The sequence below is a fragment of the Pseudonaja textilis genome, chromosome 1, assembly GCF_049901715.1.
Source record: "Pseudonaja textilis isolate UNSWEBS1 chromosome 1, rPseTex1.2, whole genome shotgun sequence".
NCBI lineage: Eukaryota > Metazoa > Chordata > Lepidosauria > Squamata > Elapidae > Pseudonaja > Pseudonaja textilis.
Genome location: NC_141990.1, coordinates 304018093 through 304038539, shown reverse-complemented (window position 1 = coordinate 304038539; position 20447 = coordinate 304018093). Strand labels below are relative to the sequence as shown.

General features: G+C 37.7%; 1 protein-coding gene across 12 annotated transcripts in view; it reads left to right on the top strand.

Annotated features, from left to right (window-relative positions):
* SYNE2 (spectrin repeat containing nuclear envelope protein 2) overlaps nt 1-20447 on the top strand; it is a 229008-nt gene that overhangs the window by 132381 nt on the left and 76180 nt on the right. For 10 of the 12 annotated variants that reach the window (XM_087922313.1, XM_087922312.1, XM_087922311.1 and 7 more), the window contains 13 exons: nt 162-344; nt 2608-2736; nt 4042-4154; nt 5302-5437; nt 6195-6317; nt 7501-7653; nt 9402-9611; nt 10809-10910; nt 12292-12411; nt 14272-14472; nt 17948-18109; nt 18608-18739; nt 19706-19902. In XM_087922313.1, the coding sequence (XP_087778439.1) occupies nt 162-344; nt 2608-2736; nt 4042-4154; nt 5302-5437; nt 6195-6317; nt 7501-7653; nt 9402-9611; nt 10809-10910; nt 12292-12411; nt 14272-14472; nt 17948-18109; nt 18608-18739; nt 19706-19902 (1961 nt within the window). The remainder of the gene's footprint in view (nt 1-161; nt 345-2607; nt 2737-4041; nt 4155-5301; nt 5438-6194; nt 6318-7500; nt 7654-9401; nt 9612-10808; nt 10911-12291; nt 12412-14271; nt 14473-17947; nt 18110-18607; nt 18740-19705; nt 19903-20447) is intronic. The other 2 variants (XM_087922309.1, XM_087922316.1) reach the window with 2 other exon arrangements.

Here is a 20447-nt window from a genome sequence, read left to right as displayed (position 1 = left end):
TGATTCCTTCATCCCCCATATCGTCAGAAGCCTGAGGCGGGGGCAGGAAAGGGGGTCACTTTTAGATGGGCCTTTCCAGGCATTGGAGCTGTCAGCCTTTAAGCTTTAGGACGCTCAATAAATAAATGTTTTGTGAATGATTAACTGCTTGGCTTCCTCAGGTGATGTTAACAGAAATTGAACAGAAAGTCATGTGGTTATTGGAGGAATGCAAAGGCACAGCCACTACCAATAGCTCAGGCCTCGAACAAGAAACAGAGAACCTTTCCTTGAACCTTAAAAATGTGAAGTGCAAGTTGGAAAAAGTCCAGCGCATGCTCCAAGAGAAATACACAGAAGAACAGGTAAACTGAAACGTCAAGAAACTTGAAGAGTAATTATTATGCTGCCTGACTGCCAACAACTCTTATTGCATTTACTTAAAGCAGACTTCCTCAATCTGATGTCCTTCATTTATATGGATTATAGACTCCAGAATTCTCAGCATGGGGGAATTCTGGTAACCAAAGCCCACTTATCTGGCAGGCATGCAGCTTAGAGATAACTGGTGGAAAGGGTGTGTATATGTGTATATCCTGCACAATAATTATGACCAGGTAATTCCAGCCTTCTGAAACTTGGAGCCTTGTATGCATTTATTCTGGGATCACAGTTCCCTGAATTCCCAACACATTTGCAGAGCCCTAGCTTGGGGAAGGGGTAGCCTGTATTACAATTACTTGCATCTTCAGCTCTACTTAATGTTGTATCTATTGATCAGAAAATCATGCATTATTATTTTGCTGAAAAGTGTACTCTGCCATGTAGGTTTGTAGATGGAAAAAACATCACAGTTGCCTTTCTTAAATAATCTCAGGCACATCAATAACAAAATAGCTCATTATCTGTAGCAATTCTTTCCTGTATTGTGCTTCTTTCTCTGTGGTTGGTTTGTAGCATGTGGCATTCAACGGTAAACCATCATTCAGTATAGAGATGGGTTAGACGGAATTCACCAGGGTTGCAATGTTGCAAAAGATTGCAACATTGAATATTCCAGTTATGTATTTGTTTTAACAATTTCAAATAGCCATTCACATTTCAAATGGTGATTCTGGGTGGTGAACAATTATAAAATCAATTAAAACCAGTATAAACATTATAGACAAACACACATGTTCATTCATTCATTCATTCATTTTCTCCAGATGTTGTATTTTCCCCCAGATCTGCAGCTATTGTCCCTTTTCTGCTAATGATATTGTTTTGTCAGCATAAGAATGTATATTCACACAATTATTTTGCTAATCATTAAGAAAAACCACAATAATTTGATCTGATACAAGCAGCTTCAAACTGGCTTATATGCATGAAATGGATGTATTTGGACTGCAAAAAAAGATTCTTTTTTTAAATAAGGAACAAAGATACTGAGTCAGAGAGAGTACAAATGGAACATTAGCTCTCTGCCATTGGGCCTACCTCCCTGGTTCCTTATGATTGTCTGTTCATAAGTGCCCATAATTGGATTTAGTTCTTTGCAAAAAAATATATCCTTGTGCTTAGAGATGACATGGCCTTGGTGATAATGTATTTGGGGCAAGAATAGCAACAATTATTTTGAAAAACTATTTTGAAAACCATTTTTGAAATGCTGCATGAAAGTGCTCCAGGATTGCCTCATGCAGAGTCTCCTTTTCTCCTGGGGAGGGGGGGTGGGGAGGGGGGAAGAGAAGGAGAGAACTTAGTTGTTGCAGCAGGAATGAATAAATGAGCATTGTGGACTTTGATAATGAAACTGAAGTGTCTTCACACGGCCTCCAAGCTGCCTCAGAAGAAGAAAGTTGATAATGATGAATAAAATATTATTTCACTTCTCTGTCATCACTGCAGGCTGCCAGAGTGTTCCATGTTTGATTTAAAATGGTTCACCAAGCAAATATTTGTGTACATAATAGTGTCATGCTCAAGCATAGTGTACAGTGGTGGGCATGTCTGGCAGGAAAAAAAGTCCCAGATTCAATTCATGTATTTCCAGAGAAAACTCCTGCCTGAAACTCTTGAGAACTCCTGTCAGTCACTGTCAGCATCATCGGAGTTGGTGGATCAGTACTCTGACTCAATATATGGCAGCTTCCTGCAATTCTAACATACTGTGTTCAACCAGATTTGGTGAATAATATGAATACAAGGATAGGAATTTAAAGGAGAGAAGCTGTGGGTAGTAAGCAGCATGAAGTCCTTCCCTCAGTAGTTGCTTTTTGCCTGTTATCCTTTCCCTACTATCCATCTGTCTATCTTGGCCAGCCTTCTTGTCTTTCTGAGAGGAAAGTGACAGGAGTAGAAAGGGTACAGGGAAAAGCAGCAAGATGAGGAATGATTAAGAACCTCCTGTTTCTCTCCTCTTATTCTTTTAGCAAAAGAAAGTGTTTCCTAGTCCTCTGCAATCATTTTTTCTGTGTGTATTTTCATCAGAGAAAAGTTCTTACATGTGTATTTTTACTGTGACCCTTCTACTTTATTAAAAAATTGTAGCATAAGAAATTGTAAAGTGCATGCATGTTCTCTCTATATTTATAATAAAAAATGCAAGCTGCTTCTAAAAAACAGTATTCTTTCTCTTTGAAGATGAGCACTAATGAAGAGATCTCTGACAACTTCCCACAGCCACTTCATTTGGATTCCTCTAGTTCATTTCCAAATGAGACCTCAGAGAGACCTCTGTTTATTAGACCAAATGGTTTTCAGCATAAACAGGTAATTTTTCCTTTACTTATTTATTTATTAAATCACATGCCATCCATCTCACTGTCTAAGGCTTTTCCTCTTATTTATTAGTTTCTTTGTTTATGAGAATTTATATGGCTGCCCACTCACTTTCAGTGACTCTGGGCAGCTTATGAAAAATAAAAACCCAATGTACAAATAGAAACAACACCAGCTCCCTAGCAATAAAATCAAATAGGCCACTTGATGGGCTCCATTCCACTCTTGGTTTCCGAGGCCCGTTGGCAAAACCAGGTCTTTAGGGCTTTGCAAAAGAGTGTCAAAATGATGGCCGATCTAATCTCCACTGAGATGATGTTCCAAAGAGAGGAAGCCACCATAGAGAAGGCCCTTCTTCTGGGTCCTGCCAGATGTATCTCCTTAGGAGAAGGGATCCACAATATTCCCTTCAGGTAATCTGTTCCCAAGCTATGAAGGTCTTTATCAGTAAGCACTAGGATCTTGAATTGTACTCAGAAGCAAATCAACAGCCAATGCAGCTCCCACAGGAGGGGAAACGTGCATCTGGGCCTGTACAGAACCATGTGCATTTTGAGCAAATTGGAGCCAGCCCCATGTAGAATGGGAGTTGATTGGGGCATAATTGGCTAAGAGCAGGGATTCAAGACCAGAGATCGCAATTCTCCATGGACCAAAGAATAAATCCATTTCTTATAAAAGAAATGGGGAGCCCACTCACTATTTCAACTGATTTCTGGCCCATGGATGGTGAAAATGTTGGGTATCTTTACCCTTGCAAAGGATTGTTTTTACTCCTTAACCCCACTGTCCCAGTCCCAATAAAATGCAAGTCTGACAATATTGACACTTCAAATTCTGGGGAAATCATGATGTCACCAAACATGCCCACTGCAGCCTTAGGCAGAACACAAAGGCAAAATGCAACCTGCATGTTTAAAAATAGCTTTCTCTTCCCTTCCCTCATATGTCAATTATTGTGGGCTAAGTAAAGCTGCATCTAGAGCTTCTAGGATAGACATACCAAATTGAGTAAATGTAATTATATAATGTGGTTGGATTGGTCCTCTGGGGCCACCTGCTTTCCTTAGCTCTTCTGGGATGAAATAAGAGAGCCTCACTTTCAGTTTCGTGCAGTTCCCTCTTCTGAATTTTGATCTCAGGAAAGCAATAAATAATAAACGAACATCTAAATTTGTTGGTTCCCAGTTTGATTCCTACAGCATCTTATGATGAAACAGTATAAGACATTTTTGTTGTCAAACACCTACTTCTTACACTTCAATTTTCTTAACTTTGTTTTTATTTCTCCTGAAGGAACTGCTGTTAAAGCTGTCTGAGCAAGACAATCTCATTGACTTCCTAGAAGTATACATGGAGAAAATTCAGCCTCAACCTAAGCCCAGCAGAGTTCTGGGACTACAAACAAGGTACAGTTGGAAACACCTATCCCCTTTGGCTAATCTCAAAAACTAAACATGATTGGACCTTGTTAATATTTGAATAGGATACCATTAGAATCTCAAGTCTGCACACAAGATTTTAAAAATTGAAAAATATTTTGCAAGAAACCTTTGAAAGGTTCAGAGCCTTCCATGCTATTGCCGAGAAAATGTCATTGCCATGGCCATGTAATCACCATAGGCATGTTCAGCTCAAGAGAACCAAATATAATATAATGCAGAATGGCTTGAAAGAGGAGTTAGCGGAAACTTCTTTTCTTCACTTTTTATCTTTTCATCACTACAAATATAGGTAACCAGGGGTGGATTTCTACCAGTTCTGTCCATCTCTGTAAAACCAGTAGCTCTGAAGAGCAGCAGGCATAGAACCGGTTCTATGTCTGCTGCTGTTGTGGCCCAACCTCCCACCCCCCCACCTGCCTGGGCTCTTACCTGACCTTTATTTCCTGCTTTTTCACTGCAGCTGCTTTGCGTGATGCAGCTGTGGTTGAAAAAGCAGGAAAAAGGGCTTTTCCAACCACTGCACACTTGCACACAACTCTGCTTACCTGTCCGGGCAGCTCAGCATGTGCGTGTGATGCTAATAGACAGAACCAGTAGTTATACCAGTCGGATCCCATCCCTGTAGGTAACCAATTATGCTCCAGATCTTAGGATTTCAATTCCCATTAGTTCTAACCAACATGGCCATTGATAAAGGATTGTGAGAATGTTACTCCAAAATATCTGGAGAAGCCAAAGTTGTCTATCCTGCATTTAATGAACTTATATTAGAATCCTAATGGCTTATGCTCAAAACAGCATCTGCTACTTTCTTTTTTCCAACTACAGTAATAAACTGAGAACCCATGTGATAGCATAATGTGACATAACATAATCTTGGCATATTGCTGGAAAAATAGAGAGAACCTGAAGTTGCAGTTTTCAGTGGCAATCATATATGCCCCATTTCTTCATTTCATCTCTATATCTGTATCAGAAGCAGGATGCCAATATATATTAAGTCTTTGATGTGATCCAGGATTTATGTTCAGCAATATATTCACCAATGTCTCCTTTTTGTTGCCTTTCACTATATTTGCTTACTCATAATGGGGATATGATGCAATTCCAGCAATGAGGCACTCAGTTCAGGAAATGAGCCTCTTAGATTGACTCCAAAGGACCAAACGGGTGATAAATGGCAATATTTACAAGAAGAACTGCTACTCAAGAAGAATGCTCCTCATTGTCAATTGGATGAACTTCAGGTTAGTATATCCTTACTCACTTGCAGGTCAAAAATATAAGAAACATCACACAAGCACCTTCAGGTGTTAAAAGCAAATGTGAGGGAGTCATGCAGGTGTTGTCCCATAACCACATTCCATCCATCTACCCCAGCATACTTTTTATGAATGCAACAGATGCCAGAGTTTCTATTCTCAGAAGATTTAAAACCTGATGTTTGAGTGCATCTGCCATTTCACAATATGATGATGATCTAGTTTTAAAAGTATATTTGTTTTTACTTTAAAAAAATAATATTATATAGTAGTCTTGACTTACAATCACAGTTGAGACCAGAATTTCTGTTATTAAGCACTTACAGTTGCTAAGTGAATAATTCTTGATTTTATGACTTTTTTTGCCATGATTATTAAAGGAACAACTGCAGCTGTTACATGGTTGCTAAGCAAATCCAGCTTTTCCCATTGACTTTACTTATTGGAAGCCAGCTGGGAAAGTCACAATTGGTTATCACCTGACCCCTGGATGATGCAACTAAATACATGACAAGGCCCCAAAATTTGATCATGTGAGGAAAAGTCATATGTCATATATGTGAGGTCAGATCATACATCACTTTTTAAAGTGCCATTATAACTTCAAACAGACACTAAGCAAATGGATATAAGTTGAGGGATATCTTGGCAGCGGGGTTGTCTGACATTATCTGTATGTCACCATGAATTTAACCTGGGGCACTTGTCTAAACATGTTTTGGTTTTTTTCCCCAAATATTAGATCTCTACCAAAATAAATATTCTGCCCCTGGGTGTTACATCGAGTGTGAGAACTCCAACCATTGAGGAGCTAAAAACATACACAGCACAGCTGGACAATCTAAGCCAGGAAGCTTCTATTCAGGTACAGGTACTAAAGGCATTTCTCTGAGTTATATAAGTAGCCACCAGGATGGTTGAATAAGATCTAGCTTTGGCACCATGGAACATCTACTTTCAATGCACTAAAAAGTTAAACGTTTCCCTTGTCCAGTCATGTCTATTCTAGGGGGCAATGCTCATCTCTGTTTCTTAACCGAGGGAGCCACCACCTATAAAATGACCGTAGAATAGAATAATGGAGTTGGAAGGGACCTTGGAGGTCTTCAAGTCTAACCTTTTGCGTAGACAGGAAACCCTATACCATTTCAGACAAATGGCTCTCCAATCTCTTCTTTAAAACTTCCAGTGTTGCAGCATTCACAACTTCTGGAGGCAAATTGTTCCATTGGTTAATTGTTCTAACTGTCAGGAAATTTCTCCTTAATTCTAGGTTGCTTCTCTCCTTTATTAGTTTTCATTCATTGCTTCTTGTCCTGCCCAAAGGTGCTTTGGATAATAGATTGACCCCCTCTTCTTTGTGGCAGCCCCTGAGATATTAGAACATGTATCATAAAGCAATTTGGAATAAGTGCTCAATATTTTCCAGACTTATAACTTAGTTCTTGAAAATGTCTGTATATGTTTCCACCATAAATATTAAACAGTAGTCTTCAGGCCAGGATTTTGAAAAGTGCAGTTTCTTATGTAAGGATGAGAAGTTCTGAATCTAATAATATGACTGCTTCTACGTAACTCTGAAAATAATACTGTCTTCCACATCTATCTTCCTCTATATCAGATCATCCTAGAGATCACTTTCAAGTTACTTGTAATGCCCAATATAGAGGGCCTTTCTTTACATTAGGGGTCTTCAAACTTGACAGCTTTAAGACTTGTGGACTTCAACTCCCAGAATTCCTCCTCCGCTCATGTTCGCTCAGGAATTCTGGGAGTTGAAGTGCACAAGTCTTAAACTTGCCAAGTTCGAAGACCCTTGCTTTACATCTTCACATTTTTGATTATCAGTTATTATAGGCAGCATTGAGATAGAAGGACAAATGACCTGACTTCCTATAATCTGTTTTCTTAATAGATTAAAAATAATAAACCACAGATATATCTACTGCAGTGCCAGCATGAATATATTTACACTGGTTCATATGCTGCTTCCAAATAAATAGGAAGATTGAGAGGGAATTGAAAATACGTATCTTCCCATTTTGTAGGAAAATGAAACAGGAGAAAATCCATTAAGTCTGGATGGGAAACTCTTTGAGTTGTTTCTGGCAATCAGCCGCTGCCTGAACAACATGGAACAGATGTTGGGCACCTGTGTACTCTCCAGTGAAGAAGCTCCTGTACAGCAAGTACTTTATGAGGTCAGTACAAATGGGAGAATCTATGTCATAGGTGTTAATCTTGCAGCATCACATGATGTTTCGAGATGTTTTGTCCCTTTGCAGAGCTGGGCTGGGCATGGCCTGCACATGGCACATTTGCCCGCGGGCTGCCAGTTTGACACCCTGACCTATGATTTCATGAGGTACAAAGCAATATGTTTTATATTTTTGCATAATTGCAAAAACCATTCACCATAATGGCATTAGAAGTAGATATTTCCTGAGAATGCTAGCTTTTATTAAGATTAAGGTTGACCAAACTCCAGTTCTTTAAGATTTGTGGACTTCAAGTTCTAGAATTCCCCAGTCAGCACGGTTGGCTAAGGAATTCTGGGAGTTGAAGTCCAAGGTTTTAAAACTGCCAGTTTGGACATCCCGATTTAAAAGAAAGAAATGCAATTTTTTAGCCACTAAAATTGTACAGATGTGTTTTAAAAATTGGAGAACACCTCAGAAAATCTCAGAAGTTTAAAATGGGGGTCAGTTTTCATTTTAATACTATCTGATCAAATTTGTACTTACTGAACTAAAAGGATTGGATTGAAATATAGTTACTCTTCCAAATATGAACTTCTTTGAATTTGTTGATACAATTCTTTGCTCATGAAGCAGTGGGTGAGGAGCAGCATTTTTTTCTTCGCTTCCTCCATAGCCATCTGCTCAGATCAGCTCCCAAATATTGGAGTGAATATCAGGAAGTGTAATTTCCTTCCAAGCAAAAGTTGACTATTTGGGGGAGATGGGCACTGATACTTTTTTTTGGGGGGGGGGTCTTTGCTGCTGTTTTCATAGGCCATGGGGAGTATGCAAGTGACACAATTGTGTTATCAGAAGATATCAAATTCTTCATGTTTTGGTTGGTGATGATAAGGTTTTTTATTTTATAATTAAGCTAGCAAAGTTTAATGCACATGGTTCAGGACTTTTATGATACTGAAAATCTGTCAGTTGACTTAGATTATCTACCCCACAGCATTCAAAATTATTGTAGTATCTGAACTACAATAGGTTTATACATTTTTAGTTCCATTTACATATCCCTCCATGTTTACAAAGGGCAAAAAAGTAGGAAAAATCAGGTTATTGTACTGAGATAAACACCAAAAAATGACTAGTTGTTTTTTCTATTTCAAGCCAAATGTGCTCAGGCTAATAGAATTTAACCAAAAAACAAACAAACCCAAGTATAGAAAGTTAAAAACAAATTGATACTAAATATGTTTCGTATTTTGAAATCCTGGTGAAAGAAATGTATTATTCTAAATGGTGAGGAAACAGGTTAAACACAATTTCTGAAGGACTGTGTTCCATAGCTAAGGAGCAATGTAGGAGAAAGCCATTTCCTGTTTCAGAAAAATAAATCTCTGGCTATTAAGGTATATATAAAAGGAGTTTTTTGTTTATCTTTACTACCATACAGTTTATAACAATTGCTCTGTAAATAGCACTACCGTAAACTGTATCTGGTAAACAGCTGGCAATCAGTGCAGATCTTTCTATATAGATATTATATAATCCCTGTAGCATATTTGCAACTTCAAGAACATGTCAAAGATGTCCAAGAAGAACACCATTGAGTATTTTCTCAAGAGGGTGAGAGATACAGTATATGAATGCCCAAGTCTCATGCTGATATTAAAACTTCTCTCTTGAAATAAACAAATAGATGTTGATGGATTCTACAAAAGCCATATTTACTTGCCTATCTCACCTACAATCTGTTTCAGACACTCTCTGCAGAACTACAGAAACTTCATACAGATATTGGAGATAAGAAGGACGATCTTCTGAAATCCATCACCTCTGCCGGTGGAAATTCTGAGAGATTCTCCCAGTGTTTTAGCAACTTGCAGGCATGGCTCCAATTGACACAAACAACTGCTGCTTCTAGAAGCGAGTCTATGAAAACTGAAATGGACCATTACATCAATTATCAGGTATCACAGGGTCAAGTTTTCATTTCAGCCTTTAAAATCTATTAAAACAACTGCTCACCCAAAAACATGCTTCATCCTTTTTCAGTTGAAATGCTAGTGATGTCATATCGATTCACATGTGATCAAATTTACAGAAAACTCTGTTGGAAGAAATATCCATATGGTTCAGTTCCAAGTGGGGAGAAAGATACTGGAAACATGGATGTTGATTAGAAAGATGGTTTATTGATGAACAGGATCACATGGGTTGAGGCCTTGGGCAGCTGACCACGTGGAGTGGAGAGTGAGGGTTATTTATACCTTCTCTTGGGCCTTGCCCTTGAGATTTCTGTTCCTGTGCAAGAAATGCATTCTGTTGATTGCTGTCAGATTCCTATGAGGCTATGCAGGGGTCAGGTTGTAGGTTATCTGAGTCAAGCGTGGTTGAAGCTTGGATTGATGCAATGAAGGGGCTTTGTTATGCAGTTCCTCTTGTGGCTGAATGGTGTTGCCCTGAAGGATAATCCCATCATCCTGGAACCGAAGGTCTTCTGATAGGCTGGCCCAGTCCTTCTCAATGGGCACCAAATATCTGCTGGGGGCAGGGAGGTATAGCTGTGAGTTTCTGACTTTAGAAACATGTTTCTCCTTTAAGGAAAATATAATATTCTGTCTTTTTAATATTTCCTAAAATATTTCATTCTTCTAAGAGGGGTGGATGCTAACTTTCTACAACTCTGATCTCTTGTGCCTAATTATTACCTAGAGTTTTGCAACTAGACAGAGTAGTCCTGTTTTACAGTCATAAGCACAATCTTTGTATTGTACTCTTGCATGGACATCCTAAAAGAGCACAATTTCCTACATAGGCATTCAGGTATAAGCACGTGCTCACATAAAACTTCTACCCACAAAGGAGCTTATCTGAGATAAGACCCATGCTTGCAAACATAATGCAAACTGTATCACCTTTACAGATGATTTAATCTTTGATCTCCATCATGAGAAGCAATTTATGATTACAAAACTGGACTACACTGAGAGTGTAATTCTAATGCATTCCATTTATAAAAGGGCTCTTTTTCTCCCCTTCTCCAAACGTATATACATAAAGAATGATACTGATTAAACAAGCCATTTGAATTGCAGTTTCATTATCCCTTAATTTTGCATAATGCATTTCTCGATTGATATTGGATTTTTTGTTTCTTGTCACAGAATGAAATCAGGCTCTTGTATGATGCATTGATTGAGAAAAAATCCTCTTTGCAACAGTTTTTCAGTGAAATGAGTGGGCATAATATTTCTAAGCAATTCCAGGTAATTAAAATGAGACACGAAAATCAGGTATAATTAGATACCCAGCATTTTAACTAAATTCTTTTATTTTGCTTTTAATTCCCGCAAAATCAAATATTGTTTGTCACTGTGAATAATTTGTATATTTATTTATTACTAAATGTTTGTCTTACTTCTGTCAGTAATCTTTAATTGTGCTAATTGATGTTATTTACAACTACCTGATTTGCTAGTTTATAACACATTTCAATTATGCTTATGGAATTGCTGAAAACATCTAATTGGATTTTAAATATTCTATTAAGTAAAGTATGTCATATTAATTTGATACCTGGCTTTTTAAGTTTTTTTAAATTTTGATTTAAGATGCTGCATCTGTAAAAAAAATTGTTGAGAAATCTTAAAATGTTAGTGAATGCTAAAATCCTGAACCCTAAAAAGTTATCTATTATCCTCTGTAACCCTGTGTTACAGTGCCAGAGCCTAAGATATCCTCTGATAAAGATATGAATGCTTGTTTAACTTTCCCAATATAACTGTATGCTGACATGGAATCAGATCATGCATATAATATCCTCTCTCTTTAGAATCTACAGTAAAATATATCTAAAGTTTAATCTTTACGTTATTATTTTCTGCCTACCATCCCTTCTATGTTATTTACTACCTTTGGTAAAAATAGAAACATTATTATCAGGATATAGGCAACTTGCATTTCATGTTACAGAAGAAAAAAGGAATCTAATGTCATTTCCCCTCTATTTTGTAAAATCTGGTTTACCCTAAATTTTCATTAGAACAATAAAGAGGTCTCAGGTTTTTAAACTACAATTGACAGTTCTTGATAATCAAGTCAGAGGACTAGTGCCAATAAGATTATAGTCGGACAGAACTATTAAGAAATGAGAAAGAGGATATAAGCATTCTTGGTTGTAATGCAAAGATTGTAGAAGTGCAAACAAGCTAAGAGAAAAACCCTAAGTGGTCATTAATTCATCTACCCTGCCCCCCACCCAACAATTGACAAAAAACTAAGTACATTCATTATTCACAAAATACTGTGATTGTTTGGAAGAATGGGCTTGACTATTTTAGAAGAGAGCACAATTAGCTAGAATATGAAATAACTGCATTCTGTACAGCAACACTTACTTGCAGATCTCATTTGTAAATCATTGTTATAATGTTCCCGACATAAACAAATCCTCACTCCAATTACGCCAATTTGTTTTGAGTGTTTTTTTACTTAGACCAGTCCCTTTTTCCACTTAACAAGTGGTTGTTTTATTCTGTTATTTGATAGATATAATTCAGAAAATTGTCAGATCTTTTCTCTGCCTCAGAAATATCACTGCTATTAAAAAGACTTGCCTAATTCTGAATCATTTAATATCTCATTCAGCAGATGGATGTCTTTGAATCGGAACTGCAAAATTTTGAGACACAGGCAGTTAAACTAAGAGATCGTGGAGAAAGAGTTCATTGGCCAGTTGCTGTAACCCACGACGTGTATAAACTAGAGGTAAACATGCTGAATAACAAATGGACACATGAACCGAATAAAATGAAATGCAACTGATCCGAGCATGCTGAGATTGAGGTTAAATGGGGGGAAGGGCAAGGGCACAAAGTAGAATTGCTAGAAATGAGGGTGAGAAAATACATGATGGTCAAATACAGGTAGTCCTCAACTTACGACATTTATGTTGCCAAGGGAGAAATTTGTTAAGTGAGTCTTGCCCCATTTTACAACTTTTCTTGCCACATTTATTAGGTGAATCACTGCAGTGGATAAATTAGCAACTCCGTTGTTAAGTGAATCTGGCTTTCCCATTGACTTTGCTTATCAGAAGGTCACAAAAAGTGATCATACCACCCCAGGACAATGCAACAGTCATAAACAGTTATGAAGCATCTGAATATAAATCAATGACCGTGGGGATGCTGCAATGTAAGTGTGAAAAACAGTCACAAGTCCTTTTTTCAATGCCGTTGCAACTTTGAACAATCACTAAATGAATTGTAAGTCAAGGACTACCTGTACAGCATATAGAATAGGGGTTGGCAACTTCCTTCTACACAGGGTCCAGAAGCTATGCCACTGCCACCATTTCCAAAGGACTTACTGCTGTTCTGACCCAGGCTTTGTTCAAATTAAGAAAAGAAAAATTAAGAAAATGCTGTGTGTAAAAGCGAACCTTTTTTAATGTGATGCTGGGAATTATTTGCATTCCCAGCCAAAACTCATTAAACACAATTGTCTGAGATAAGAACATGCCTTTCAGGGTTGTAAAAGCTGCCAAGAAACAGACGTTCACTTAATTAGCAGATAAACTGACAGAGGTTCCAGCAAAGACAAACCAGAGTCCACAGGGCTGCGATGAGGAGTCAGAATCTAATGAACTTCTTTACTTCCTCACATCCCCAAGGGCTGGCTTTTATCCCTTATGGGAGGGGCAATCACCTCCCAGCCTTACTCCCAAGTCACTCGTGCTGCTTCAGCTGCTGTCTCCTTCTAGCAGCCCTGCACGCGTGCACACTGGGAACAGGCTTCCCGGGATCCTCTGCTTCACTGCTGCCAGAGTCCAATGGCTCCAAAGGCAGCACCCCACTTTCAGATAGTCCTGGCCCCATCCCTGCATCAGATGCAGGACCCTCGTCCAAGTCCTCGTCAAACTCCCTGACTGGTTCCCTTTCATCCTCACTGTCTGATACCTCTGCTGTCCACACTGGCTGCCAGTGAACCACAACAACTGCTCTGCCTTCATTGAGGTGGCTGATGAAGCCTTCCACAACCATTCACCCAAAGAGACAGCATGTGCTTTCTCTCTCCCCCCCCCTCTTTCCAGATAAACATATATTTGGGAGGGGGACTTGGGCTAGATGATTTTGGATAGCAGACCATATCTGACCCATGAGTCATGGGTTGCTGCCACTGAACTAGAATGTGAAATATGGCATTTTCCCTAGAAAGCAAATCACTAAAAGGCCTATTTTAATTCTGGAGATGATCTAACCATTTGATGTCTTTAGGAGCCACATCAGCCATTTCAACTGGCTGATGGACATTGTAATTTGATGGGGAAGATATAATATAGATACATAAATACAATCCTGAACTGCATCCAAAAAAGAATGGATTAGAAATGCAATGTTTGGCTTAGCCAATCAAAATTTGCAGGTTTATAATGTATGTTGTCAAAATATGCAGTTAAACCCTGATTGCTGGTCAGCCGTGTAATATAAAAAACACATTCTAGAACAGTAATAATATTAGTACTTTGTGGTATCTTGAAGACTATTGATTTTGAGATGCCACAAGTTTCTCTGTAATATAATTGTCTCATAAATTATTCTAATCAGAATTTCATTTAATTTCTAGGAGGTGCTGGATGACCTCTGGGAATTCCTAAGAGTCAAACAGAAGGAACTAAATTCTTCATTCATTAAGGAACAACAGTGTGAATTTTTGTTACAAGGATTTGCAGAGCTTATAGATCTTGGGCAAAAGAAACTTGTTCATCTTTCAAAGCTGAAAATTACCAGTCGATCTGATTTAGATTTACACTTGCAAAGCCATAAGGTATGAACATCTGCTTAAATTACACTTAAATATAATTTTCCATACCAAGAAATCACTGATGGATTTCTATTATATGTTCACAAAACACACAATGAATAAATCACATGATGGGTTGATGTGATTGTATTTATTTAAAACAGTTATATAGTCATCTACCTTATAGCAAATTCTTGTTGACTCCCAATAGTCCTACTATGACTATAATGGATTTCCCACCATACACTGAACCACAAACTATAGTTTTAGCCTAATCTAGCCTTGTATAAACCTAGCCAGTGAGATCATGGCAATACTAAGATTCATTGTTTAATGTTATCATATGTTCAGGCATGCATGCATAGATTCATTCACTGGTTAGAAGGAAATGGCCTCACTCCAGAGCTCCAGGCAGTCATTCTCTTAATAAGTGCATTACATTAGCTCATTTGTTCTATGTTTATTTTTCACTTAGAGCTTTTAATGTAATCTCATCAACATGAGCAGAGGTAATTTTATAGGAAGAGGAGGGGCTGTTGCTGTTATGTGTAATCATAACATCTATCCAGGGCTATGATTACTTTGCTGAAAATAAAATATATCCTTGGTAATGAAGATGAAAATTTATAGACTGCCCAGGAGAACATTTGAATAAACACAAGTTGATTTCTACTTAATTTCTCTGAATGTAAACTTAGGAGAAATAGCTATTTGGCATCAAATTAAGAAGGCTGTAATTGTTCGCATGTTGCATATGGAAATGCCCCTTATTTAAAATACTAGCTGGATACCACAGCTTCACAACAAAACTTTGTGATCAGGCTATGCAGGAGAAATTCAGTTCACAATCCATTGGCCCGGTGCTCTGGAATTGAAACACATAAGGGAATATCACTCCCGCCTCCTTGAGTCCGGAAGCAGTTTCATAGGTGGAAGGCGTAGACATTTTGGTGAGGTACCGACGTTTAGTACTGTAAGGAGCCCCAGACCACTCTTAAGTGAAGGAGTGGAATGTCTGTGAGTTTGAACTAAGGTAACGGAATGTGAGGCAATTGGCAGATGGAATAGAGTACTTTTCAGGTGGGGAGGGGGCGTAGAACTCCTTAGCATTAGAGCATATTAATTACTGTATAAGAAATACTAGATCTGATGGTCATTTCATAAAATCCTTTCTTAGTGAGCACCTAGAAGCCAAGAGGAACATATGTGCCCAATTTCAAGTTTGTAGGCTTTACGGTTCTGGAGATTTCGTGATGAGTGAGTGGTACTTGGCTATATAGATTAAGAAAAGAAAAGTTTATATGAGTGAATAATTACTTTTGGGATTCAAAGAGATTTTAAAGATATATATATATATATATATATATATATATATATATATATATATATATATATATATATGGATCTTTGGTTGTTCGGGTTTTCTCCGCGTAAGATTCGAAGTATCTAGGCAACGTTTCGATGAAGTCTCATTCATCATCTTCAGGCTTCTGTCTCCGGCTCTGTGCTTCTCAGAGTAATGTGAGATTGCAGCTGCTTCCTCCTTTTAACTGCCAGTGGGGGTGGGACTTGATTGGATGGGGGCTTGGCTGTGTTCTGATTGGGTGGGGGGTTAGCCGTGTTCTGATTGGTTGGAGGCGTGTTCTGTTCAGGTGGGGGCTTGGTTGTGCTCAGGTTAGTCTTAGTTGCTGGGGGATTTGAGCTGGTGAGTTTTGATCTTGCTGTTTGGCTTCGAGTTCTTGGTCGTGCTGCATCTTCATAGTGGGTGTCGGTTTGCTTCATGTATGGCTCGGAGGGGTTTGAAGTGGGTAGTGATGCAGCTGCAGTGCGAACATGCGAACCCGAACAACCAAAGATCCACATATAAATACCCGCGAGAACCTCAGAAAACATATATATATATATATATATATATATATATATATATATATATATATATATATATATATATATATGTATGTGTGTGCGTGTGTGTGTTTGTAGATTTTCACGGGTACAGGTATGCAGGCCTTGGCATGTTTGGGTCTTTTCCCGTGTAAGATTGAGGGTATCTTGGTGATGTTTTGATGAGGTCCCACTCACCATCTTCAGGCTGGTGCTTTCAGCTTCATGCTTGTGCGAGCAACAGCACAAAGCAAAGCATCAGCCTGAGGATGGCGAGTGGGACCTCGTCAAACGTGCCAAGATACCCTCAATCTTACACGGAAAAGCCCAAACACACAAACCTGCAATAAATATATATATATATATATATATATATATATATATATATATATATATATATATATATATATATATATATATATGGATCTTTGGTTGTTCGGGTTTTCTCCCGCGTAAGATTCAAAGTATCTAGGCAACGGTTCAATGAAGTCTCAATCATCATCTTCAGGCTTCTGTCTTTGGCTCTGTGCTTCTCAGAGTGATGTGAGATTGCAGCTGCATCCTGAATTGCATCCTGAACAGAACACGCCTCCAGCCAATCAGAACACGGCCAACCCCCCAACCAATCAGAACACAGCCAAAACCCCTACCAATGAGAACACACCCCCACCCAATCAGAACACAGCCAAGCCCCCACCCAATCAAGTCACACCCCCACTAGCAGTTAAAAGGATATATATATAGAGCGCAGTGTTTCTCCAGAATTGTTAGAATTAGTGTTTGATGGCAAAGAAACCCTCCACATTTCATTTTGGTTCAATCGGATAAAGAAATCAAGCTCTTTAAATGAGATATAATTTGCTTCCAAACCAAGTTGTGATTTAAATTCAACTATGTTGCCAGAGTAACATTATCAGTTTTACCATAAGGTCCAATTTTCTACCAATATATCCTCCACTCTTATCCAGATGTCCTGTACCAATTTATCCATCAGTTTCTGGGTCCACTTTCTTCCCTTGATTTTTGGGTATACGCCAATGACTAGGATAAGGGAAGCAAGGTGTATGAAGCAGGAAGCGGCCATATAAAGATGAATAATAAAATAAATAAACATAATTTTAGCATTGATTCAAATCTCTAATTTTGGAAAAAGGATCTAAAAAGATCCCTTTTAAGGATATATCATAAGTTTTCCCACTTTCCTGGGATTTGGTTGTTTTTTGCATCTGCAAGCCCAGCAATTTTCTACTTGTTTAGGGAATGACCAACAACTTACATATTTTGTAATATTTAGCAGATGAAGAATATTGGCATTCTTGGTTGAGTTGTAACAAATACTATACTTGTATTGTACTAAATACTTGTTTACTATTTTGCCATTTTTAATGCTGTTAAAATATAGATATCTGTGTATTTGTTATATATGCTGTTGGTAAAAGTTCGAAGGAATGAAAGAGGATAAGTTTTTGTATTACTGAAACATCCAGAGCAGGTGCATGTAGTAGAAACATTGTAACTTTATTTATGCTCTTAAAAGACAAGTGTGTTCTTTTTGAATAATTATTTTGCGAATATAATTATCTGTACTTATGCTCCTTTTCTTTTTTGAACATAGAGCTTCTTCTGTAAACTGAATGACCATATGCTTCTCGTACAAAAAGTGGCAGCTTCAATATTACAAAGCAGGGAGAAATACTGGAAGGATATGGTAGAGAAGATCAAATCATTAGAAGAAGAAGCTATTCAACAAGGAACCCATTTGGAAAAAGTTTTACAGGTCAGAGAGTAAAATAAAACAATGTGAAATGGGTTCAGACAAGTCTGTTGCACTCAGCTTCTAACCCAGAAGTTGAGTGAGAATACATTAATTTAATTTTAATCAATTTTACATGCATTTGGAATTTATCCAAATTCAAAACTGACTTGATACTGCTACAGCACACAACTTTGAACTGATTCAGCAAGGCTCTTTTTATATCTCAATAAATGATTAAATTAAAATATTTTTGTATTCATTATTCAATACCCATTAAGTAATGAGATTCAAGGTCATATTTGTAATGGAAGAACTAAATACATTTGTTTATGTTGGATACAACAGCTTTCCCAATTTGGCACCTTTATGATGTATCAGACCATAACTCCCATCGCCCCCAACCAATATAAATTTGTATAGGCCTACACATTTGGAAGAAACTGATTAAAGAAAATTATTTTATACAACCAGTTTACTACTGGCTTTTGGGAGCTACTAACAATGTTCTTCATCTTACAGGACTGGATGGCATTTGATGAGAACTACGTTTCATTCTGCCAAAAGCTGGAAGCACTTTCACCCACAATGCCTTTTGTGGCTTTAGTGGAAGAGACAGAAGAAAGAATAATGGAAAGGACTCATCTCCTCCAGGTATTGACTTCACCCTAGGTTCTGTAACTTCCATTGTAACTATGGTCATTATTGAACAAAACACTGTACAAAAGCTAATACTTGAATAATGTTTCCTCTATATGTAATTAAGGAATTGAAGGCTAAACATGTCTTTACAAACTAAATTGTCATTTCATGCAGTTCCATTTAAGAAGGACATTGACAAGATGGAATATGTCTCACAGACAGCATCAAGATGATTAGGGGCTGGGAGGAATGGTTAGATATGTTTGGCCTGAAGAAGAAAAGACTTTTCGGAAATATGTTAGCTGTTTTCTAATTTCTGAAGTGCTGTCATGTGACAAATGTTCAGAGTTGTTAAAGAAGGCAAGACAAAAGGGGTTTAAGTGACAAAAAAGTAGAATTTAGTTGGACATCAGGATAAATGTTGTAATAGAAAGAATTATTCAACAGTGGAATAGAGTGGCATAGGAAGTGATAGTCTCTGCTGGAGGTTTTTAAACTGAGTCTGGATTGCCAGACATTAAGATTGATATAATAGTATGATTCTGCACTGGGCCATAGGGTGGATTAGAGGATCTCCAAATCACTTTCAACTCTTATATTCTGTGATCTACAGGAAACATGACACTCTTCATAGCAGTTAGGCATTAAGTCAGAACACAGTAGATGTAAAACAATTATCTTGAGAGAAAGAAACAAGCCAGCAAACGTGTACAGCTCCCTCTTAAGAAAGTGAAAAAAAATCTAAATAGAATAAAATAAAGAAACAGATATGGGAGAGATCATTTTTTTCCCAATTAATGCTTGCGCAAAAAATTCATTGCAATTATAAAATGTGTTGATTGCCAAATTTAATTAAATGAACACTGAAGGATAAATAGATTTGCCTTTTTGTGTGAGATTAAAGAGAAATAAATTAATAATAATATGATCTGTTACTTTTCATTTATAATTTTATATAATTTCTTTATTGTTTCTAAGGAAATCCAAAAGAACATTGAAGGGGAACAGGCTAGATATTATCAAATAGTGAAAGAAGGGAAAAATTTGACAGAACTTCTGAGATGCCCAGAATTGCAATCCAAGATTGAGAAGCTGGAACATCAGTGGGCATCTTTTTCCCAAAGAGTTGGCCATGAACTACAAAGACTTGAGACATTGCACAAACTCTTGTCCAGGTAGGAGTTATGTTTGCTTGCTTTTGAAGGTCAGCTTCCCTGACCTGGTACTCTCAATAGACATAGTTCACAGAATTCCTTAGCAATCATGTTCAAAATCTGAAAATGCAGGTTGAGAAAGTAGACCAGTTCTAAAAAAAAACCCCTCACATAATAATAAACAATACACTAAATAAATGCTAAATATAAAATGGCTACCAAGCACCTAATAAGAACAAGCGTTATACATAGCTGGCCTCTTATTTGGGGGGAGAAGAGCTTCCTAAAGGTGAGATGAATTAGGACTTGTCATATATAGGAGCAGAGATCTTTCTGAAGAACAGGGGTAACCACAGAAAAGGGACACTTCCTAAGTCCCATAGGATGACAATATTTAAAAGAGAGAACATGGAGCATGTCCTCCCTGTGGAAATATGTTCTTGGCAGAAGTCAGTCCCTCAAGTAATCTAACCTTATACCTTTATTAGTAATAAGCAGCACCTTAAATCATACCCAAAAGCCTATCAGAAGACAATGCAGCTAGTGGAGTAGGAGTAAAGTACTCG